Source organism: Patagioenas fasciata, chromosome 15 (assembly GCF_037038585.1).
Source record: "Patagioenas fasciata isolate bPatFas1 chromosome 15, bPatFas1.hap1, whole genome shotgun sequence".
In the NCBI taxonomy this organism is placed as follows: Eukaryota; Metazoa; Chordata; class Aves; order Columbiformes; family Columbidae; genus Patagioenas; species Patagioenas fasciata.
Genome location: NC_092534.1, coordinates 1,847,135 through 1,870,755, shown reverse-complemented (window position 1 = coordinate 1,870,755; position 23,621 = coordinate 1,847,135). Strand labels below are relative to the sequence as shown.

Here is a 23,621-nt window from a genome sequence, read left to right as displayed (position 1 = left end):
CCTATGTGCTGCCCAACCGTAGCTCATTCACAGTTGCGTGAACTCTGGAGAGGAGCAATGAAAACTACGGAACGAACCACTGGCATTAGGAGGTGCCCAGGACAATATTTCTTGCTTTCTCAATCATCACAGTTGCTGCTGCCACTGCCCTAGTGCATGAGATCAGGCCTTGAATTATGAGGTCTAGTGCTGCTGAGTAATATGTCATGGCTTGCAGACATTTCTGGGCTAGCTGGTTATTCCTTCTGTTCATCTGAATAGAATAGAAAGGGTTTGTTACAGTCTATCAGGGCTAACAAGAGAGTGTCCACGACTTCTTAGTTTAGATCTTCAAATGCCTTTTGGGTTTTCGTTCCTCTATATCTAGGGGATAGTTACTTTTGCTATTTGTGTCAGTTTGTTTCTCCTGTTAATAGTGATTTGGAAGCAAAGATTTTAATTTTGTAGCCTTGCTTATAAGCCTGTGGTGGAGTATGGATTGTACATATTAATTCCATAACTCAACTATAGCCACAGTCCAAAGTACAGCAGAGGAGAAAGGAAAAACAGAGCAAGAGAGAGAGGAAAGAACGGGCAGCAGCTGGGCAGGGGGATATAGTGAGAAGGAAGGGAGGAAGGAAGGGAGGAAGGGAGGAAGGGAGGAAGGAAGGGAGGAAGGGAGGGAGGAAGGGAGGGAGGGAGGGAGGGAGGGAGGGAGGGAGGAAGGAAGGAAGAAAGGAAGGAAGGAAGGAAGGAAGGAAGGAAGGAAGGAAGGAAGGAAGGAAGGAAGGAAGGAAGGAAGGAAGGAAGGAAGGAAGGAAGGAAGGAAGGAAGGAAGGAAGGAAGGAAGGAAGGAAGGAAGGAAGGAAGGAAGGAAGGAAGGAAGGAAGGAAGGAAGGAAGGAAGACGAACAGGCAGAGAGTGACAAAGAACAGGGAAGAGGCCAGACAGACTGTGGTAAACAGAGAGGGCTGTACATCAGGACACAGAGACAGAGAAGGAAAAAACTGCGATGGGCTGAAGGACAGAGAGAGACGGAAAAAAAGAGGCACAGGGAGCAGGAAACAGGGGCAATGACGAAAGGTAGGATGACAAAGAGAGACAGGGACTTGGAGAAAAGAGAAAGGAGGGACAGCCAGCGGAGCACAATCATGGAGAGGAATAGCGGTACAGGGAAGAGAAAACATACGCAGAGGGAAAGGCCGGGGGGAAGGGGCGGGTAAGGAGTGAGAAGCACAAGAGGGGCGACGCGGCCCCAGGGCCCGGGACTCACTGGAGCTCTGACTCTCTGCACTGCCAGGCAGATGTTACTGTTGGGGCACTGCTCCATCTGCTGGTCTGTCCTTTCCTGTCCTCCCTTCCTTTTCTGCAGCCCCAGTCGCTTGCCCGTCCCGCACCTGAGAGAACACACGGGTGTCCGGCACCTGCGGGAACGGCGGCCGGAGCAGCCCCAGCCCGGCTCTGCTGCCGGGACAGGCCGCGCTGTGGCTGTGGCACCGGGCAGGGACGTGCTGGGCCGGGACAGCTGCAGGGGGTGGGCTGGGGCGGCTCCGGAGCTCTGGGATCGGGTGCCGGTGCCTGTGACCCCCAGGGCTGGGCCCGGCCCCACCTCACCCGGCAGCGGCTGCAGCAGAAACTGCGTGTCCAGCAGAAAATGGCGCCGGCAGCCCCGTGCCCGGGCCTGGAGCTGCCAGCACGGCCCGGGGCGCCCCTCTGCTGTCCGACCCTGCGGGGACACCGGCCCGGCCCGGCCCCTCATGGCCCTGCCCGGGGCTGCCCCGCTCCCAGAGCCCCGGGGAGCCGGGACGAGCAGGAGGGGAGCGGGACAGAGCGGGAGGGAGCGGCGGGGCAGGGTGAGGGGTGGCGGGCGAGGGACAGAGGGACGAGGAGAAGCCCAGAGCGTCAGGGTTGGAAGGGACCTGGAAAGCTCATCCAGTGCAATCCCCCCATGGAGCAGGAACACCCAGCTGAGGTTCCACAGGAAGGTGTCCAGGCGGGTTTGAATGTCTGTACAGAAGGAGACTCCACAACCTCCCTGGGCAGCCTGGGCCAGGCTCTGCCACCCTCACCAGGAACAAGTTTCTTCTCATCTTTCAGTGGAACCTCCTGTGTTCCAGTTTGCACCCATTGCCCCTTGTCCTGTCACTGGCTGTCACCCAGAAGAGCCTGGCTCCATCCTCCTGACACTCACCCTTTCCATATTGATCCCCAGGAATGAGTCACCCCTCAGTCTCCTCCAGCTCCAGAGCCCCAGCTCCCTCAGCCTTTCCTCACACGGCAGATGCTCCACTCCCTTAACAACAGGGGGAGCTGGGCCGGGAGTGGAGGAAGGAAAATCCTGGTGAGGAGCCCGCTCAGGACGGAGCGGGAAGAGCTGGAGGGGACAGGGGGTTGTGCTGGGTGACCCTGGCTGGACACCGGACCCACCCAGATACTCCGGGACGGGTCCTGGCCCTGACCCCAGGGTTTGTGCAGCCATGTTCAGCCTCCTCCACCAGGTCCCCCAACCACAACCCACCCCTGGCACTGCCCCATGTCCTGAGAACCTCATGTCCGTCTGTCCATGGATTCTCATTACTTAACAGTCTGTGAACTCCCGGTACCACACCACAAACACCTACTAAAACTGCAACTTGCTAAACAGACACCCACAAAGAAAACAGGTGAATGAGGAAAGCATCTTGCAGACTTCAGCAAGTTTCCTGTGGCCTGTGTGTTATCAGTTGACTCTCTCTCAGCTTGTTGAAGTTCAAACCGTTCACCTGTAAAACTGTCTGTAATGATCTAATGATCTCTTGTAGGGATTTATTTTGTCCTACTCTTCTCACCTTAAAAACAACATTAATTGCAACAAAGTGTTATACTTCAAGGTTCCATCCTCCGGCCACTTTTCTCATTCATGTAACTGACACAGCAGCCACCACTGATCATAATATTTGACAAGATCTTCCTTCTTCATATTTCCAAGTGCTTTGCTATGTTTTAAAACACCTCCCAGTACCGATTTCTTAGGAACACGACTGAAAACAGTCGTTTCTGACCCCATCTCGTAAGCAAAAACCATGCGAAGAGAGAGGGGGGGAAGCGCAGGGCTGCTGGCAGCGCGGGTGGGAAAAGTGTGGAGAAGGTTTTAGGGCGCACTTATACCGCAAAGAGACAATTCTAACAACAACCAGGGAAACAGTCAACGCACATTCCTGACAAGCTCCTTGATTTTCAGAGGGGCAACACACAGAAACACGTAAGATGTACTGTAAAACTCACGGATAACGCGTTGATAGCAAACATTAGCATTCTCTACTGCTAATTGCAACTCCAGTGCTTCCTTAGAAGCTAAGTTTTCAACCTGGTTATCGATGGCCTCTTGAAGATGGTCAATAAATGGCGTGTAATTCTCATTGGGACCCTGATCAATAGCTGCAAATGATTTGGCTGCTTTGTCGGTTTCAGGCACCTTTATCATAGCTTGATACGCAAGGTCTGTTGGGTGCCTCAGGATTTCAGGAATTTATCGTGCCTGTGATTGTGTTGTGCCAATTAGTGTCTCTTCCAAGAGTTGGGGGGTACCCCTCCCTTTCAACGAGTCCCCATTGTTCCGTCTGAAATTATCTAGAGCTGTTACATTGCATAGGTCTAATTTTGCTTTGAGTGTTTCATGGTTTTTATCTGATCTCGGGGCAACTCGTACACAATACTCCTTTTAACTTTTCAAGAATACGCTGCAAACCCTCATCTTCATCCGAGTCATCAGATACCGTGGACTTGAACAGTGCTGGAGAATCATCAGTAACAGGGGGGTTCGGGCTTTGGAACAGTGCCAGAGAAGCCACCCCCCTCTGCTGTCTCTGCGTGTTCCCGTTGCTCTTTTAATCCTCTCAAAGTCTCTAGCAACAAGTGCCATGTTGTTACCAGTTCAGTTGTTTCTTTGGGTCTTTCACTAGTGCTTTGCCCCATAGTAACATAGTCCTTCCTGAAGTCAATTCCAGAGGGCTAATGCTTCCATGTAGATAATATAATACCCTCTTCTTTAGATAAGTTCCACCCCCCCATTCCCGGTAGCTCACCAACTCTCGGCGTGGTGTCTTTTCAAGGATCCAGATCTTCGGCCGCTCCCCTGCTGCTCTATCAGCTGCACCGGGCTCCGTCTCCACAGCTCGTCTTGGGCTGTCACAGCTTCACCGCTGTCCCTTCTTCATGCGAGATCCTTCTTCATACAGGATCACGTTGGGGTCACCATATGTCATGGCTGAGACGGACAAACGACATAGACCAAGTTCTTCCAGGATGAAAGCAGTAGATGCCATTTATTGCCACAAGTGCATTTTTATACAGTTTTACCAATTCATGTGTCTCTTCACTATTGCTTACAAGTTACAGCAGTAACATCTCATTGGCTATTTTTGCTGTCATCACTGTCACTCTTCTACTCCCTTCTCTCTCACGGATACATCCTTAACATCTCTGGATACTCCTTTACTCCTATCTTTCTCACGGGTTGGCCTTCATATCTTCAAGGCTAATTTCTGTTCCCATGCCCTCTGTCAGGGAATCCACGGACCCACCGTAGTCCCCCACAGCCCGCAACACGAACTTACAAGGGGTTCGTCCAACGTATTCAGTCATTTGAGACCCCCCACATATCCAGCACGAGGTGACATTTAATTCCCAGGCTATCTTTTCCATAAGATCTATAAACAGGTTGTTCCCTACTCTTGGTAACTGTAATCCCTTGTCTTTTTGCCTTATTTCTTCATACCAGTCACTGCTTTTCTGTACTAATTCCTGTTGCTGTTGCTTCTCACATAACCGTGTTTTGGAAAGGCAGGAGCCCGTGCAAACCCTTCTCCGCTCTTCTGCTCTTTTCCCCTTTCCTGTGCCGCGGGCTCGTGGCTCCGCTCGGGCAGGGCCGTCCCTGCGGAGCCCCTGTCGGGTTTTGCACCCGCAGCCCCAACGCGGAGCCGCCTCGTGTGGGGTCCCGCGTGAGGCTGTAGCTCTGGAGAACGAGATGCTGTCAGCAGAGCTTAACGGGGATGTTCGCTCGGCTGCTCCATGAGTTATTGTGTTCTCCTGTGAGTGTGGGGTTTGTCCTCTGCTGTGGAGCACGAGAGCGAAGCCCCCGGAGCCCCGGCTGGTGCAGACCCCGCAGTGAGGGTGACAGACCCGGAGCCAGGAGCAGGTTCCCCAGGGTGAGGAGCAAGTGGAGCTGCTCACACAGAGGTCACAGGCAGGGTTGGTGCACATCACCGGTTCTAAGGCTGTCACCATGACCTGACAGCTCTCTCTGTGCTGTTAGGACAGGAGAAGCGCTGTTGTACCCTCAGTACTCAATGTGAAATCCCTGGTGCGCCAATAGGTTGTATTTATCTGAGGGAAATGGATCAAGGTTGTGTTGTGTGTGTTGTCTCCCTGGGCAGTTTAAGTACAACCAGAACGCAAGAGGCAGCTGAAATTCGGGGTCGTCTTTTTGCCAGGAGCAAAAAATGCCGTGATGGAGACAGTGGGGAAAAGGTGGAAACTCTCAGACCATGGTGCAGTCTCAGAGAGGAAAAGAGATGAACGAGACACTGATGAGCGGGAAAAGTTGACATATTTATTATAGAAACATTAAAGGTTACAGAGAGATTGAATGTTACATAAAGATCAAATATTGAAATACATTAACTAACTCCAGACACAAATTAGCGGTGGAGAGTTTATCTATTTATTATAGAAACATTAACTATTATACAAAGCTCAAACATTATATAAGGATCAAACATTAAAATACACTAACTCCAGACAAGAATTGGTGGAAAAACGTTTGCACATTTATTATACAAATATTAAATATTAGATAAAGATTAAGTAGAATACAAAATCAAACATTAATATATATCAACTCCAGACAAAAATTAGTGGTCAAAAGTTAATCTATTTATTATAGAAACATTAAATACTATATAAAGATTAAATATCATATAAGGATCAAATATTATCTAGAGATCAAACTGTAAAATACACTAACTCCAGACACGAATTGGTGGAAAAAGGTTTGCATATTTATGATATAAATAGTAAATATTAGATAAAGACTAAATAGAATGCAAATTAAACATAAATATATATTAACTCCAGACAAAAGTGGGTGGAAAAAGTTTACGTATTTATTACAGAAACATTAAATATGAGATAAAGATGAAATATTACGTAAGGATCAAATATTAAATTATTTTAACGCCACACAAGAACTGGTGGTAAAAAGTTCAAGTATTTATTATAGAAACATTAAATAAAGATGATGTATTATATGAAGCTCAATTACTAATGTCTATTAACTCCAGATCAAAAAATAGTGGAAAAAGGTTTACGTACTTTTATAGAAACATTAAATAATATATAAAGATTAAATAGGATCTAAAGATCAAATATTAAACTATATTAACTCCAGACAAAAATTAGTTGAAAAAAGTTACTTATTTATTATAGAAATGTTACATATATATCAAGACTAAATATTACATAAGGGTCAAATATTAAAATATTTTAATGCCAGACTGGAATTGGGGGGAAAAAAGTTCATATATTTATTATATAAATAAAAACTATGTATTAAATACAGGTTACGTATTATATAAAAGCTCAAATCTTAATATATATTAACTCAAGAGAAGAATTACTGGAAAAAAGTTCACATATTTATTATAGAAATATTAAATAAAGATGATGTATTATATAAAAGCCAATTATTAATATATATTAACTCCAGAAAAAAATGGTGGCTCAAACACTCTATACAGATCAAACATTAAAATATATTAACTGCAGACTAAAATTGGTCGAAAAAAGTTGATATACTTATCATATAAATATTTAATATTATCCAAAGATCAAATATTATTTAAAGATGAAATAATGTATCAACTCCAGCAAAGAATTATTGGGGAAGGTCCATGTACATATTAAATACATATTAAATATTAGTATATGAAATAAAAATATTAAATCAATATTAAATATTATACAAAGCTCAAATCTTATCTAAAGATAAAACCTTTAAATATATTAACTCCAGAGTAAAACTCGTGGAAAAAATGTTTATGTACTTATTATATAAATATAAAATACTAATAAAAGCTCAAATATTATATAAAGATCAAGTATTAAAATATATTAACTTCAGAAAAAAGTATTGGGGAGGGTCTATGTACATATTAAATAAATATTAAATATTGAAACATTACATTAAAAATATTAAATAAATATTAATTATGATATAAAGCTCAAGTATTATATAAAGATAAAACCTTTAAATACATTAACTCCAGACTAAAATTGGTTGAAAAAAGTTGATATAATTATCATATAAATATTAAATATTATAGAAAGATGAAATATTATTTAAAGATGAAATAATGTATCAACTCCAGAAAAAAAATATTGGGGAAGGTCTATGTACATATTAAAGAAATATGAAATATTAGTACATTAAATAAAAATATTAAATAAAGCTCAAATATTATATACAGATAAACCATTTAAATATATTAACTCCAAGGAGAAATTGGTGGAAAAAAGTTTACGTACTTATTCTATAAATATTAAATATTATACAAAGCTCAAATATTCTATAAAGCTAAGCTATTTAAATATAGTAACTCCAAGCAGAAATTAGTGGAAAAAAGGTTATATAATACTGACTGTTTCTGTAGAAGGATGGAAAGACTAAATATGAGAAAGACATCAAGTATTAAAATACATTAACTGCAGACAAAAACTGGAAAAGAGTTAATATCCTTGTTATATAAATATTAAGTATTATACGAAGCTCAAACATTATATACAGGTCACACATTAAAATATATGAACTCCAGACTAAAACTGGGGGAAAAGAAGTTTACATACTTATAATATAAACAGTAAATCTTATACAAAGCTCAAAGACGATGCAAAGCTCAACCATTACAATCCATGAAGTGCGGGCTCCTCCTGTGCTGCAGCTTTTCTTCTGAGGATGAAGTCGAAGTTGGCCTGGGTGTTCATGGCGTAGAACACGTTCGCCTTGGGTGGGATCGCCAGCTCTGCAAGAGAGGGAGCAGAGCGAGCGTTAATGGGCGCCCCACTCAGCGTTAGGGGTTTGTTCTCACCGGCAGCTGGGACAACGTGGCGATGGCGTTTCTGACGTGGCTCCGCATGTTACTCTGGCCGGCAAAATGCAGCAGAGCTCTTCAAGCAGCAGCAGCAGCAGCAGCAGAGTTCTGCTTCCCCACCTTTGTCCTCGGAGATGATCTGGACCAGCTCGTAATCCTCAGCCGAGCCAGACTGCAGGTTGTGCTTCTCCATGGCTCGCTGGATGACAGCAGGAGCCTTCTCTTGGTTACTCAGCTGGAAACACAGAGTTGCAATGAGTCGGTTACTAAGTCATAGATTCTGCCAGATACTCAAACATGCTCTTTGTGACACCTGGTGGTTGATTTAGTTCAAGACCACAGACACTGCTCTAGAAATGCAGCAGGAAATCACAGCCTCTGCTCTCCTGAGCAACCACTCGGAGAAGTGAGACCTTGTTCTCAGCAGCCATCGAATCCACAGCAAGAGCTGCCCCAGCTGCTCTTTGCAGACATCCATTAATCCACAGTCTCCTGTGCTAAACACTTTCTTTGATGTCCTGCAAAGATTCTGGGCCTTGGAGCTGGGTTTGCTGGGGAAGGGGCACCTTGTGTCACAGCTCACACACCCCGGTGCTGAGCTGGACACACAACAGCCGGCGCTGGCAGAAGAGCAGGGGCAGCAAAGCCGGCACTGGCTCAGAGTGCTTCACCTGGCATTGTTGATCAAATGCAAGCTTCAATTTCAAGACACGAAACTTTGAGAGATGCTCTTTGCAAACCTCTCATTCATACCCTGCTCCACTTGTTTTGATCTGTAACATTTGTCATTTTCCCTGTCAAGGAGGTTTCATTAGTGAACAGGTGTTTCCAAAACTAAAAGCACCATTCAGGTCACCTGGGGTGAAAACACCACCCACAGTAACAGCGTTCTGCTCTTCCCACCACTCACCAGGATGCTCCTGTAGATGTTGCCACTTCTGTCCTCTTCTACGCTGGTCCGGATGATGCAGCTGTCTCCGTTCTGCTGGTTGTAAAGCGGCAGGACTGGCGGCACTTCTTTGGATGTCATGGGAGTCACAGAGTCGGGGCACTTCTTGGAGCACTTGTCATCAGATGGCAGCAAGAGGGGAGACGAGATCAAACACATTCATTACCATTTAATTTAAAAGATCCAAAAGCTAAATATGACACTCTTCAGCACAACAGCCTTAACAAGGGATTCAGCAACTCAGTTAAGGCAGTTTAGGTCAAGAGAGCAGAGTTTGTAGGACAAAGCTCCCTGGGAACGGAACCCAGTCCAGACAAGGCTTGGTCTGGGCAGCTCCTATCAGGTCAAACCACAGGGCTGGTGAGCTCTGACCTCACCTGCTTCTCACTCGCTCAGCTGCTCTGCCTGCCCCAGAATTAGGCTGGGCTGATGCACATGAGCCCTCCCCCAAAAACTGCCTTTCCCAGAGCTCAGGTCCCTCCATTCCACTGCACGCAGCGCTCCAGTCAAGACCCACAGGCTTGGGCAAGCGCCTGGGGCCGCCGGCAGCGTCAGCAGCCTCACACAGGCTGTTTGTGCTGAACACAGGGCCCGGGCCCTACCTTGTGCTGAGGCTCCTCAGCAGTGTCGGTGGGAGGGACGATGGTGACGGTGCTGTCCCCAGAGCTCCCACCTGGAGCAGGTTTGGGCTGCGCGTTGACGGGTGAGCTGTGGGCGCTCACCCTCAAGCCCAGGAACGGCCTAGGAGAGAAAAGAAAGCACAACAGAGCTGGGCTGAGCACAGCTGTCACTTGCTTCAACAATCTGACCTGCTGTTGTGTTTTCCTATCTCCAGGGGCCTATTGTTTGTATGTGTATAGCAAATTAGACTCTATCCTTATTTACTTGGTTTTGCTGCTGCAAATTTGAATTGCATTTCTAATCCAGCACTAAAATTGTTCCTTTGTCTGACACCTTAGGGTTGTTTCCAATGACTTTAGTCAATAACCCTCATGGCTACTTACGCCCATAGAAAGGGACAACAGAAATACGTATTTCTAGCTGGCGGCGTCTCCTCACAGCACTGCAGTGCTCTGGATCCCCAGCCAGGTTTGTCAGCTGGTGTTTGATTTATTCCAGTTCATATTCACACACCAAACCCCCTCCCCGTTGTACTCACAGGCTGAATCTCTTCACCACACTCTTCTGAGCTTTGCCCGATGCGATGTTCTTGTCAGAAGCTGCTTCAATTTCCCGTGAAAGATGGAAACTGCAGAACAGGCACTACCATTAGTTAAATATCCCAAAGTGGCCATATCTGAGAACCCCTGGGTCACTCCCACGTCCCAGAGGGTTCATCCCCACGAGGAGGAGCGCAGCTCTGTGCGTGTGTATTTCCACTCTCCGGGAGCAGCTCCTGGCAGCGCAGAGCTCAAGGCTGAGAGAACCTGAACCTGCCTGCGGGGGAAGAAAAGCTGCTTCGCCAGCTGGGCTGAGACCCTACCTCTCCTCATCACTTAAATGCCGCTGCCTCCTAAACCACTGCTGGAATTTCTCATCTTGTGTCATGCTATAGCTGTTACATGAGGACTGCAAGAGCTTAATTTGGGCGATTACTTCAAACTCCTAAGAAAACAAATAATAAAATAGGAATTCTAATTAGAAAAATAAAGCCAGTCTCGTTCATACACTAAACACACGCAGCAACAGATCCAGGACAAACTGAGTTGGACCCGCAGGTCGGTTTCAGTTGAAGAAGTGGCTATTTCAAGAACCGCTGTTTCAAACAATGCAACTCTGCAGCTCCCCCTTCCCGCTCACCCCTGCGTGGCCAGAGCGGCGCCGAGAGGAATCCCGCTCTGTACGTGGGTGGTTCTCAGGCACTAAGCAAGGGAAAGAACTAGAGGTGCCTGTGATGACAGCAGAGCCTGATCCTCCCTGGCTCTGCACGTCATGCACTCACACTTGCCCCAGAGGAACACAAAACGCTGCCCCCAAGGTGTGACTGGAACGCGCTGCTCTTCCCTCACTCCGCTTGCACACACACTTGCCCAAAATAATTCTGTCCGAGATGTGGTGCGACTGCCCCCGGACAGAGGAAACCTCGGCACCTTCGCTCCTGCTCATCTCTGATCAACAAGGCCCAGGCTGGAAGGAAACGCTGAGCCTTGACTTCTCGGTCCCAGGTACCCGCTTCGCTCTCTGCACCTTTTACCCACAACCATTTACTGCAGCACAAGGAAGATGGTCACAACCTGTATCTTGTCGCCAGCACACAGAACACACATGTGTAACGTGTTCCTGTGAACACCAAACGGGGGGAATGTGCCCCAGACGTAAATCCCCTGGCAGCGAGCGCCCTGCAGCTCCTCTTCCCCTGCTGCCCGCATCTAAAAGGAATTTCTCTTTCTGCCTCACAGTCTGCAGTGACCTTAGCGGCTGTTGGATTCGCCTGAGCAAAGACAACAGGCCTTGCCAAGACAACGCTCCAGCAGAGAGCGCCAGGCACTAAAGATCACAGAACAGTCACCGTTCCACTTACCCTTCGCCGCTTCTCAAAATTGATCAGGCCGCCCTGTTGGAAGGACAGAGAAGGGATCAGAGGAGAAGAGCACAGGCTTGGTTGGAGTTAATCACAAACAGGATGAAGCAGCAACACCAAGGGACAGGCCAGAGCTGCCCTGACCAAAGGCCTCTACAAAGACCAGTTTCCAGCTCTAGGATAAACCACGGCACTTGTGTACCTGAGTCTATTTGTTAAATAGACTCCTCCATTTTTAAGAACTGCACTAGAACCCAGTGGAAGATACAGGAGCAACACAGTGCCGGGAAGGGAGGGAGGATATTTAGGATTATAAAAATTGCTCCAAATTACCTCGATATAGTCCTGAAGGGCCGTGTCCAGCATCATGAGATCCGTGAGGAAGGTACCAAGGTAGGGTACCGCGCCTTGCGTGACTCCCTGCAAACGATCAGAGCAACGGTGGATTAATTGATTGAGAAATAATAATAATACTAATTAGAATGCTAGAATACTCCTGTGCAAGCAAACAAAATACAACTCGTCTGCTTCACCAAACAGTGCTCTTGGAAATGATGCTTTCATGACATCATCCTTGGTATCTTAGCCAGTGGTTCATGTCTGTACAGAGCGGTATAAACGCAAAGTGCTCATTCGTAACTCCTCTGCGTCAAATCACGCTGTGCGGCACCTCTCGCCCCAGCAGAAAAGCCCGGGATTTACAGACCCGTCTTCCCCAAAGCACCGCATACGGGAGCTCAGTTTGTTAGAAACAGGGCTGAGCTCGGCTTTGGGTGAGATCACAAGTCTGGCAACTCAAGCTCATTCCCACCTTCAGCAGCAGCTCCCTGCTCGTCGCAAAGTTGTCACAGTCGGAGAAGATGTCAGAAAGCTCTTCAAACATCAGCATTATGTCCCTGTACAGGAAAAGATTAAATCATTTAAGTTGTTTGTAAGCACTCTGAATCAGATCAGGGTACTATTTTTTTCTCATGAATCGTTAACAGTTGGGCACAGAAAAGATAAAAGCACCAAAACACATCCCGTGACACACTGCACATCTACCAGGAACCTTCCTGGGATCTTCTGGAGCTCCCAGGCCCTACCTGACACAAAGAAATGCCGCAGGGACGCTGAACCCCGCTGAGGGTTCTCAATTGCACTGCAGGTGTGAGATTCGTGGAAGAAGGTGGATCAATGGGTACAAAGAAAGAGCACAGAGTTTTTTGCCTTTGTCTGGGGCAGCCTTACTTTGGAACACAGGCCCAGGTCTTCTTCAGGCGATAGATGGAGGTGGACTGCAGTGCGGAAATGATGGCCTTCAAGGAAGAAAAGTTGTTCAGGATCCTGCATTCCTGTGAAAGGAGCGGTGAGAAACACAGGAGCATTAATCGTCAGCATCACCAACAGTCAGTGCTCTTCTGTCTGCCCCGTGTCCTGCTTGCTGCACATTCTCCCTGCTAAGCGGGCAGCTCCACAAAGACTGAGCATCAAAAATATCACTCCCCGCTCCAGCCACCAAACACCTGATGGGCTTTGGCATTTACATCTTGTTTTCCTCACTTTCGTCTATTTGTGGTGATGCTGCCCAAACTACAACTGTGAGGAGAGGAAGAGCAACGCTGCATGTGCTGTGACAGGGACAGCTGGTCAAAACCAGAGAGAACAAGAGCTCGGCTGCTCCCTGGCCTGGGCCCAATGCCAACGACCCCCCCCTCCCCTTCCAGCTCCACGGCACCCGCACAAGGAACGTTAAACAGTCGTGAGCAAACGCTTTACACGTGCGATACGGATCCACTTCTCCAAGATCTTCGCTCGTTGCTGTGTCTTTAATTCTCTGGTCTGTAGGACGGTGCTGACCACGCAGTTGGTGACGGCGTTGAACTGCGAGATGGTGGCTCTGATGCTCTGTGCCAGGTGTTTGTTCTCTTTCTTATCCCTTCGGGACCAGATGCAGCCCAGGCAGTGGTGGGGCACAACGTTCTGGAAGAGTGTCTAGAGGGAAACAGAGGTGTCCAACTCAGCCTGGATCGCTATTGCCCACAGGAGGAAATGCATGTTTACAGTACAAACTGGATCTAAATCTAAGATGGTATTAGAAGGCAAATATTTGTTTTCTCTTAGTTTAAAATATACACTTTGCCATTACCCTTTAGGCTTGATGTCCTAAAAGAACTGTCAGCTAAACACTCCTGGCAAAATAAGAGACACCTTTGTATCACTTGCATAACCAAGGGGAAAAATTTCTATATAATGATATTTTTTAAAGAGATTGATACAAACAAACCAATTCGGATCACTACAGTTAAAAGTACTTATACATCTTTAGGTGAGGTAGCCTAAAATACAGCAAAAACATGCTATTTCTGAGGGGTCAAATATCAAACTTTGCAAAAAAGGCTACACAGCCTACATTCACACTTTAAAAAAAAGGCAAACAACACCTTCAGAAGAACTGAAGGAAAAGCCCAATCAATGAAGCAAATTTGGATAAACAAGCAGAGTTGCGCTCTGTGTCCTAGAAACCGAGCTGTTCTTAGAAAAAATAAATAAGAAGCCCAGAACTATTTCCCCGAGCATTTCAAGTAACACGTATGATCTACATACCACGTCCATGTATGTCAGCTGTTCTGCCACAACTTCTTCCTGGAACAATGAGAATTCTTCCGGACTGCTGATCTCCAGCTCCTCGTCATCATCCGGGTTACAGGGAGAAAGGCTGTGCAACCCGTCTGTCCAGCATGGAAAACATGAGTTAGTAAATTTACACAACAAACAATTTGTCAAAGCAGATATTTCCAAACCCACTACATCTAATAGCAGAACATGCAAAGCGTCCTGCCTGGTGTAACGGCCTCACGGTGCTGCATGTTTTAGTGAGAAAGATAAGGACCAGAAGATTAAATTGGCAAAGAGGAAGTGGAAGAAAAAGAAACAGAGAGAACTGAGCTGTTCACGGTCTCTCAGCTGAAAAATGCCTTAACCCATTCACTCACCATTCTTTGGAAGGAAAAAAAACACCATCCCACCAACAACAATTCCTTATTAACACTGCAGAATTTTGATAATCTACTTGTCAGTATTTATGCATTCTATAGTCTGAATAAAACCTGAACTGCAAAGAGACAAGACTGCAGTTATCCCCCCAAAATATTGTGTTGAGAATGCTCTTATATCCAGATTTCAAGGGGAGAGAAGGAAAAGGGAGACAGACCAGTTGGAAAGTTAAAACATGCTTTGCTAGTAATACTAATGAGGAGAGGAAGTAATGCAAAAGATACAAAACCAATCGTGGCTCCAGCAGCTGCAGGACAGGCACCACGATGCCCTTGGCTGGACTCGGCAGTAAACCAGAGCTGGATTCACGGCTGCAGGGCCTGGAACCAGGCCTAGGATCGCAGGCAGGCTCCTCTTCAGATGGTGGCCATGGACGAGGAGAGTGAGACCCTGGTGATCTCCCAGTTCTAGATGCTGCACAACGTGGATGGCGTGGAAAACCTACCGAGCTGGTCACTTTGGGTCACCTGCTCTGGCCGCCCCTCCCTGCAAGTCCGCCCCTCTCATGGGATGTACAAAATTTATCAGCAGTCTTGGCTGCCGCAGCACTAAGTCTAAACCTGGGCCTTTTCTGCACACCAGACCTACCGTTATGCGCTCCAGAGCCAACCGGGTCTGAAAAACACACAGCCAGCTTGAGAAAAATGCACGTAGAAGGACTTAGCAGAAAGGAAAATTCACTCAAAGACATTTGGTCTTGCTTAACCAAAACCAGGACACTCATTTCCTTTATCCCTTATTATACAAGTGACGCCCCCCTTGCCCCTCTGCTAAAGCTGGAAGTTGATTCTAGTTCTCATTCACACACTACGGGAGCTCCTACGACTTTTCAGCTCACGGCACAGGAAGCTTTCTGCCCAGGATAAGGGGACGTGTCAGGCTTGACGCTGGGAGAACACACAGAGAAAGGTACTTCACCGTCATTTTCCAGTTCTTCTTTCTGGAACTGCTCCAAGAGGTTCTGCGCCCTCTTCTCCGGGTCAGAGCCGGGTACGTTCCTCTTCAGATAATCCAGCACCTTCAGCAGACAGACGTAGTCCGGTGGCTCTTGGAAATCCTCGGCGCATTGATCGAGCCAGCCTTGTAAAATCGATGCGATCGCACTGTGAGCAAATTCAGAGAGAACACATGGGTTGTATGCAGCAGGTATTGATGCAATCCTATGGATCTGGATCTAATATAACAACAGGAACACTGAGACATTCATTCCCCACATGAAGGCAGCATGGACACTTCCGTGAGCATAGAATTTAATTTGTTCTTTTTATGCAAGAAATATTATTAAGATAATACTTCATAGGAAACTAAAGGCTGCTTCTTCAATTACACCTTGAGAAACCAGCACAGTTGTTAAAAAAAAGTTCAAGATTTTTCTCTGGGTTGCATTATTGGATGTGTTATGAGACAGCTGATACTCGGCCTTTACACAAGCTCCTTGAAGCTGTGAATTGTCAAAGGAAACAACAGCTCTGCTGCCCACGTCCTCCTCCAACACCGAACCCTGACTGGGGCTCGCTGGGCGCTGCAAAACCAAACTTACGTCCCGAGCACTGTGCTGGATTCGGGCGAATTCTGGTCTCCAGCTTCTTCGGAGCCTGAAATCTCCAGGTTTCCATATCTGAAAAATGAGATGGCTGTTTAGAGGAACCTCTACTGAGTAAAAGCAAAATCCCAAATCGTGTAATTCATATACAACTAGCATAAACAACTAAAGAGCGTTTCTAGCTCAAACTGCAAACGTGGAATCTAAGAGTTGGGGAAAATTAAGGAGCTTGAAGAGGAAAAAAATCCTAAAGAAACAGCCAGTATCTTCCAAACTAGCTTGTTAATTCCTAGGAAGCAGCCTGTGCAGAGAAGGAATCAACCAAAACAGTTGCTCTGCTCACAGTTCCAAGACCCTTTCTGCCCATTTTCACTCAGCCTTTCCCAGAGCAACACTCCAGCACATAAGGAGGCTGGAACACAACCGCTTTCTCCAACACAGCTTCTGTTTCTGCAGTATTTGCCATTCCTTCCCACTCCAAGGGTGATTCCACACCAAGTTTTCTAGGTGGCAAGTGCCCACTTGTGCCAAAATTACTTGCACAGCTGTCACGAGTGCGCACGGCCGTGGGGCTGTGAAAACGCCACCGGGAAAGAGGAAACCAGGGGCACAACTCCAACAGCAAAGCTGAATCTCTTACCTACCCAGGCAAGGCCTGTGCCTTGCAGGCAGCATTATTCTGCCCTGCCACGGCTCACAACCTCAGCACCGCCCAAGGCTTTAAAATAAGAACTCAGGTTTCAACAATCTTATGTCATGTTGGACAATTCCACCGTGGCTGGGGACGCTGAGGCAGAGATCAAGGGTTTGTACACATCCCCATGCACTGCAAAGCAAACCCAGACTAAACCAGGCAAACCCGTGGTCCCTCTGACAGCAGCGGCGCAGCCACAGCCATAGGGAGCTCAGCTGGGGACACTGAGCCTCCAGAGACCTGCGGGGAGAGCCCTCGCGGCAGCTGGAACAGCTCCTTTCAAACCACACCTTGCACCTCGTTAAATACGGCTTAGGAGGAGTTAATGATACATCTGAGTGTGAACATTTTAATGGCTGCTCAGAAAACACCACAAACCAATCAAACTTAGAAGTGACTGCAAGATGGAAGAAGTAGCAATCTATTCCAGGTGTGACTTTACAGCTCACACATACTCCGTTTTTCTTTTTAAGGGAAAAGCCGTATTGATTTTCTCGTGTCGGTCCCAGTTTGGTTCCTTAGCAGTCAGATCACGCACACTTTCCCCACCTGGCACCTAAGCTTTAATGAGAGTTGGGATGTGGGCAGCGTGCATTTACACATGGTGTGTTTATGCTGAAATCCTGAATTTTGCAGGATTCTTGACCTCTGTCCATCGGCTTATTAAGTCCATGTCCACTAAAAGTAGTGGAAGAAATTCCTGTCAACATCCCCCTGTCGTGTATAATAAATGACGGCTCAGTTTCCATTCTGTCCGGGCTCTTACCTGTCCAGGAGCAGTTCCAGGACTGTGCTGGTGGAAGCAAAAGCCCTGTATGTGGAGAGGAAGATGCTGATGTACTTAAAATCATTATCCCCAAAAGCCGTCAGAAGGTTCTCCACCAGCTTTTCCAAAGTTCCAGCTTTCAGGGCCCTGCTTTTGCACGTCTCGGCCGGGCTGACAGTCTGTTCTGCAGGGAACTGGTCCCCTTCAGCCTATGAAGTGGAAACAAAGACAAAGCACAAAACTCAGGCAGAAGCCGGATCCCTGACACAGCCTGCGCAATGAAACACAGATTAAATTCCACCTTTTCACAGGAATAGTCCATCTCTAGTTACTAAACAATTTTGTCAGTTCTGGCTCTCCAAATACCAAATGCTGTACCAAATACTGGAGGATTTTAATAAGCTTATCTTCAAGAGATTTCTCTGACATGCTCCACAAAATATTTTATAGTCCAACTGCTATCAAGTTATCTTATGATCCCATTATTATCTAATTATCACATTATTATCTAAAAGAAACAAGCTGTAAGACAATTTCTGGAAGCGCCACAGGTTTCCATCTCTTCAAACAGAGGGAGGTGTTGTCTCTCAGCAGTCACCTTTGTCTTTGCAAGTTTTGTTCAGACTCTCCATTGCCTCGATGTCTACAAAGAACTTCAGAAACATCAGACTGTTGCCAAACTGACACCATGGCCTCGGTTACCGACCAGCAGCTGAGACAACACGGGTACAGGCAAGCGGCGCTTGACATTCAGTCTGCAAGTTCTTTTCAGACAGGACAGTGCTTTTGTGCAGCATCTATCACAATAATGAGCTACCACCATGGCTTTTAATACTTCGTAACACTGTAGCGACTAAAGTCTAAAGCTTCACTCAATATTTACTGGCAAAAACAATAGCTATGATTGCCATCCTTTGATGTCTAATATTACATTTCAAGCTAAGAAATTTGCTGTTTCTACGAAAGCTTCACACTTTGGAAATGTAAGGAACTGCAGATGACTCCATCTGTCACAGCCTGTTTGTCTTTTACTTTCATTCATTGTCGAATTTTGAAACATAAGAAAGATGTTTTTCTATATAAATAGGCAAGTGTTTCCAGTGCTTAAGCTGTAATCTTATGGTTGGCTTTTAAACTCACCATTCTCTCCTAACAGGGCCAACCATTCAAGAACCCTGGATGTTTGAAGCATAAAAGATCTAAGTTCCTTCACTTCCTGGCACCTCTACAAGAAGTTACTAAGCAAGATTTCAAGCTTCTCAGTACTTAAATGAATTGGTAATAAAGCCCAACTCACTCAAAATGTACAAAATCTTTGATATTCCTTTCAACACGGGTTCTATGAAATTTTCAGTTAGAACTGAAACTGATGTCTCTCAGGCACACCCAGTAATTTACCAGCCAACGCTTTTCAGCTGAAAAGCCTCCACATCACTCTACAAATGCAGCATCACTAAGAACTCTTCCCTTGAGAATATGACCAAGACCTGGCAAACTCCTTCTACGTACAAAGAACAACACACCTGAAATGCGAAAAAATTCTACTTTTCTAAAGTATCTGTATGGGACACAGACATATTCAAAATGCTCCCCACCTCTTGCACAAAACCATCAGCTGGGAAACGCACAGGAGGTCAAAAATACTTTCTAATATTTTCCCTGATAAAAACTGGAGGCAGAGACGGGAAATCTGCTACTCAGATCTTTACCTGGACACTACACCACAGCAAGTTCTTATATTATTGCCTTTGATCCCAAAGAAAATGTAGAAACATCACAACATGACATGAAAGTTCTACCCACCTCCTGACCGTCTGTCTCAAACTGCCACAGCTGCAATGACTGCAATGAAGCGAGGACACTGGGGACTTGGCCTGACCATGGTGCAGGCATCAGCAGCTGCCAAACTGAGTGCCTGTGCATTTCAGCTCATTGCACTTACCCCTAAAGCCTTCGTGCTTGGAAATACCTTTGAAAAACAGTACAGAGCTGTAATTCTTGCAGAAAGGCAGACAATTAATGTCTCAACTGCCTGAGAAAGCAATACGAAAATAACACCCAAACCTGTGTTCACTTCAGTTTTGAGGAAGTTTCTGCTGACTTTTCAGAGAGCTTCATTAGTCAAAACACCAAGACTTATGGTTTGGGAGACCTGAGACAGGTTCCTAACAACAGAAATGAGCCACAGCCAGTGCAAAATGATTGACAAATGTTCAACTTCTCGGGCCATAAGCTAAACCCTTATTTCTGCACTAAGAACGCTCTGCCCCACAGCCACTACTGGTCAAATCTTCTTTACAAATCAAGAAAAGGAGTCAACACAAGGAGAGCTTATTGCAGATGACCCAGACATACAACTTCGGTGCTTTGTTGGTTTGGGTTGTTTTGTTGTTTTTTTTTTTTTAATAGTGAGAGCAACAAGTGCTAAAAGTTAATATCATGACAATCCCTGTGGAATTCAGCTCCCTGGAACATGCTCCTAAGGCCATGAGCAGCCATCTGAAATGCCATCGCGCCAGCTTGACTTACCCCAAGCCATCTTGCACCTTCCTCGTCAGTCTGCTGGATCTGCGCTCTTTTCAAGGTGTCACAGTCAACAGCTCCTTCTCCACCTCCATCCTCAGTTGTGCTCTGCCAGGAAAAGGGCCAAGAAAAACAAGTCAGAGAGAAAGGAACATGGTCCCTGCACAAGCGCAGGCTGCAGACACCAGCGTGCCAGCACCAGGATCTCACAACACCTCAACAACGCTCACTTCAGTTGCCGCTTTTTAGCTGCCTTTAGTTACTTGGGGTTTTTTTGACTTTTAACTGAAAGCAGAGAGGAGCTGAGTGCACAGATTACTGCACAAGCCAATGAAAGAGGTAAGAATTAAACCAGAGAGCCCAGATCTCCCGAACCCCAGCACTAACAGCCGCTGTATTAACATGCTGACACGTGCTGAGGAGCAAACCACTAGAGAATTGAAAACAGACGTAACAATTAACTTTAGAAATACATATACCGGTCCCCCTGCAACCACATAATGTTTTTTTGTCATACATACCACTAGAATTATTAAAGTGTCAGGGCTTTACTAACTACCACAGCCTTAAGCACAGCAACAACTCGATTAGAAAGGATTTGAGTGCAGTGCAACCACATCCTGGTTTGGGGAAGCTGGGGTTTGGGGTTTTTGGGGGTTGCTTTTCTGTTTGTTTTTACCTCCTTTATCTCTAAAATATCCCCTAGTCAGACAGAACTGTCTGTACACCAGCGACTTGCCTCTTGAACGCTCTGTGGAACCTCCACGTCTTCCCCAGGTTGGTTCCTCACGTTGTCTTCCAGGTTCTGTGGAGTCTCCGTGTCTTCTTCAGCTGGCTTGCTTGGAGTCTCCTCTATGCACTCTGCAGTCTCCACGTGTTCCTCTCTTATCTTGCTTGGACTCTCCTCGTTGTGCTCTGGAGTCTCCATGTCTTCCTCTCTTGTCTTGCTTGCAGTCTGCTCAATGCACTCTGGAGTCTCTGCGTCCTCCTCTGTTGTCTGGCTTGTCGTCTCGTCATCTTCCTCTCTTGTCTTGCTTACACTCTGTCCAATGCGCTCTGGGGTCTCGACAATGCGCTCTGGAGTCTCCACATCTTCTTTGGTTGGCTTGGTGAGAGTCTCCTCCAGGCTGTGCAGAGACTCCACATCTTCCTCACGTGTCTTCCTCCTGGTTGTCCTCCTCCTTGGTCTCCTCCAACATCTCCAAAGAGACAGGTTCCGAAAGGGGAAGTTCCGAGCCTGATAGAAAACAACAGAATGGCAGTTTTGAATTGCAGATAGCAACACATTTACGTTTAATGTCCTTGTAAAAGTACCAGGACAAGATCATATGAACCCTGATCTTTAGGCACTATTACAATGCAAAAAATAGACCATATGACAGAATAATAGAATCATTTTGGTTGGAAGAGATCATCGAGTGCAACCGTTAACCCACCCTTGGCACTGCCCCATGTCTCTCAGAACATCATCTACATGCCTTTTAAACCCCTCCAGGGACAGTGACTCCACCGCTGCCCTGGGCAGCCTGTTCCAATGTTTATTAACCCTTTCTCAGAATCACAGAATCCCAGAGTGTCAGGGGTTGGACGGGACCTGGAAAGCTCATCCAGTGCAATCCCCCCATGGAGCAGGAACACCCAGCTGAGGTTCCACAGGAAGGTGTCCAGGCGGGTTTGAATGTCTGCACAGAAGGAGACTCCACAGCCTCCCTGGGCAGCCTGCGCCAGTGTTCTGTCACCCTCACCGGGAACAAGTTTCTTCTCAAATTTCACTGGAACCTTTTTTATTCCAGTTTGTACCCATTACCCCTTGTCCTATCACTGGTTGTCACCGAGAAGAGGCTGGATCCATGCTCCTGACACTCACCCTTTAGATATCTGTAAACATTAATGAGGTCACCCCTCAGTCTCCTCCAGCTCCAGAGCCCCAGCTCCCTCAGCCTTTCCTCACACGGCAGATGCTCCACTCCCTTCAGCATCTTGGTGGCTGCGCTGGACTCTCTCCAGCAGTTCCCTGTCCTTCTGGAACTGAGGGGCCACAACTGGACACAATATTCCAGGTGTGGTCTCCCCAGGGCAGAGCAGAGGGGCAGGAGAACCTCTCTGACCTACTGACCACCCCCTTCTAACCCACCCCAGGTACCATTGGCCTTCCTGGCCACAAGGGCTCAGTGCTGGCTCATGGTCACCCTGCTGTCCCCAGGACCCCTAGGTCCCTTTCCCCTACGCTGCTCTCTAATAGGTCATTCCCCAACTTATACTGGAACCTGGGGTTGTTCCTGCCCAGATTCAAGACTCTACACTTGCCCTTGTTCTATTTCATTAAATGTTTCCCTGCCCAGCTCTCCAGCCTGTCCAGGTCTCTGGATGGCAGCACAGCTTCCAGTGTCAGCCACTCCTCCCAGCTTGGTGTCACCAGCAAACTTGCTGACAGTCACTCTATTCCCTCGTCCAAATCAATGATGAATGTATTGAATAATACCGGCCCCAGCACTGACCCCTGAGGCACTGCACTGGATCCAGGCCTCAACTGGACTCTGCCTCATTGGCCACGACTCTCTGGCTTCTTCCCCTCAGCCAGTTCGCAGTCAGCTCACCACCCGCTCATCCAGACCGCACTCCCTCCCGTTTCTGGGGGGAAATGTTCCCAATAGCCAACCGGAGCCTCCCCCGCCCAACTGGAGGCCGTCTCCTCCCGTCCCGTCACTTGTCACTCGGCAGCGGTCACCAACCCCCTTCTCTCGGCACTCGGAGCTGCCACCCCCGGCCCCGTGTCCCCCGCAGCCCCGGGGGAGGGCGAGCGGCGGGGCCCGGCTCGCTCATACCCGTCCGCAGCAGGGCCCGCAGCCGATCCCGCACATGGCGCTGTGTCCGCGTCCGCAGGCAGGGCTGCTGCCGGCTCCGCCAGCCCCGCACTCCGCTCTCTCTCGCACCGACCGCTCGCCCCGACGGCAGCGCCGGCAACGGCTCCGCCGGCACCGCGGCGACCGGACGCGGCCTCGCGGCGGCACGTGCCGCCCGCAGCCGGCCAATCGCAGCTCGCCGCCGCTCCGCGCGCGCCCCCTTGCCCCGCCCTCAGCCCGCCCACAGGCCGAGCCCTCGCCCAGCCGGACAAAGCGCCGGGAACGGGACAGACGGACCGAGCTGGGAGCGTGGGCATCAGACTGTGCGTGGAACATAACGTGTGCTGCGGCAGAGCCCGGGGCGAGCGCTCCCGGAGCTGCTTCACGCACACGCACCACGCGCTGGGATTTTACTCCTGGCCCTTGCAAACGCAAACCAGACCCGCACTGTCTGACCAGCACCTCCTGCACTTCATTCATTCGTTGCCCTCCAGCAGGTTCCGCCAGACACCCCTAAACAGTCCCCAGGCTACAAGCGCAGCTCCAGCCGGGCTGCAGCTCCAGCTGAGCAGCTTTGGTGGAACACAGGACGGACCCCACATTCCTGCTCCAGCAAGAAGGTGGTTCTGCAGGAACCTGCG

The 23,621-nt window shown here is 47.6% G+C and overlaps 1 protein-coding gene across 1 annotated transcript; it reads right to left on the bottom strand.

Annotated features, from left to right (window-relative positions):
• Positions 1 to 6,569: 6,569 nt before the first annotated feature.
• LOC136108701 (ral guanine nucleotide dissociation stimulator-like 1) lies at positions 6,570 to 23,125 on the bottom strand. Its single transcript, XM_065850778.2, has 18 exons — positions 22,963 to 23,125; positions 20,877 to 21,374; positions 20,144 to 20,245; positions 17,615 to 17,823; positions 16,152 to 16,229; positions 15,530 to 15,714; positions 14,162 to 14,286; positions 13,334 to 13,549; positions 12,806 to 12,909; positions 12,387 to 12,471; positions 11,909 to 11,995; positions 11,576 to 11,608; positions 10,538 to 10,659; positions 10,214 to 10,303; positions 9,657 to 9,795; positions 9,016 to 9,168; positions 8,226 to 8,340; positions 6,570 to 8,036 (listed from the first exon to the last, which is right to left on the bottom strand). The coding sequence occupies exons 1-18, from the start codon at positions 22,996 to 22,998 to the stop codon at positions 7,918 to 7,920; spliced, it is 2,496 nt and encodes an 831-aa protein (XP_065706850.2). The 5' UTR covers positions 22,999 to 23,125; the 3' UTR covers positions 6,570 to 7,917.
• Positions 23,126 to 23,621: the final 496 nt, after the last annotated feature.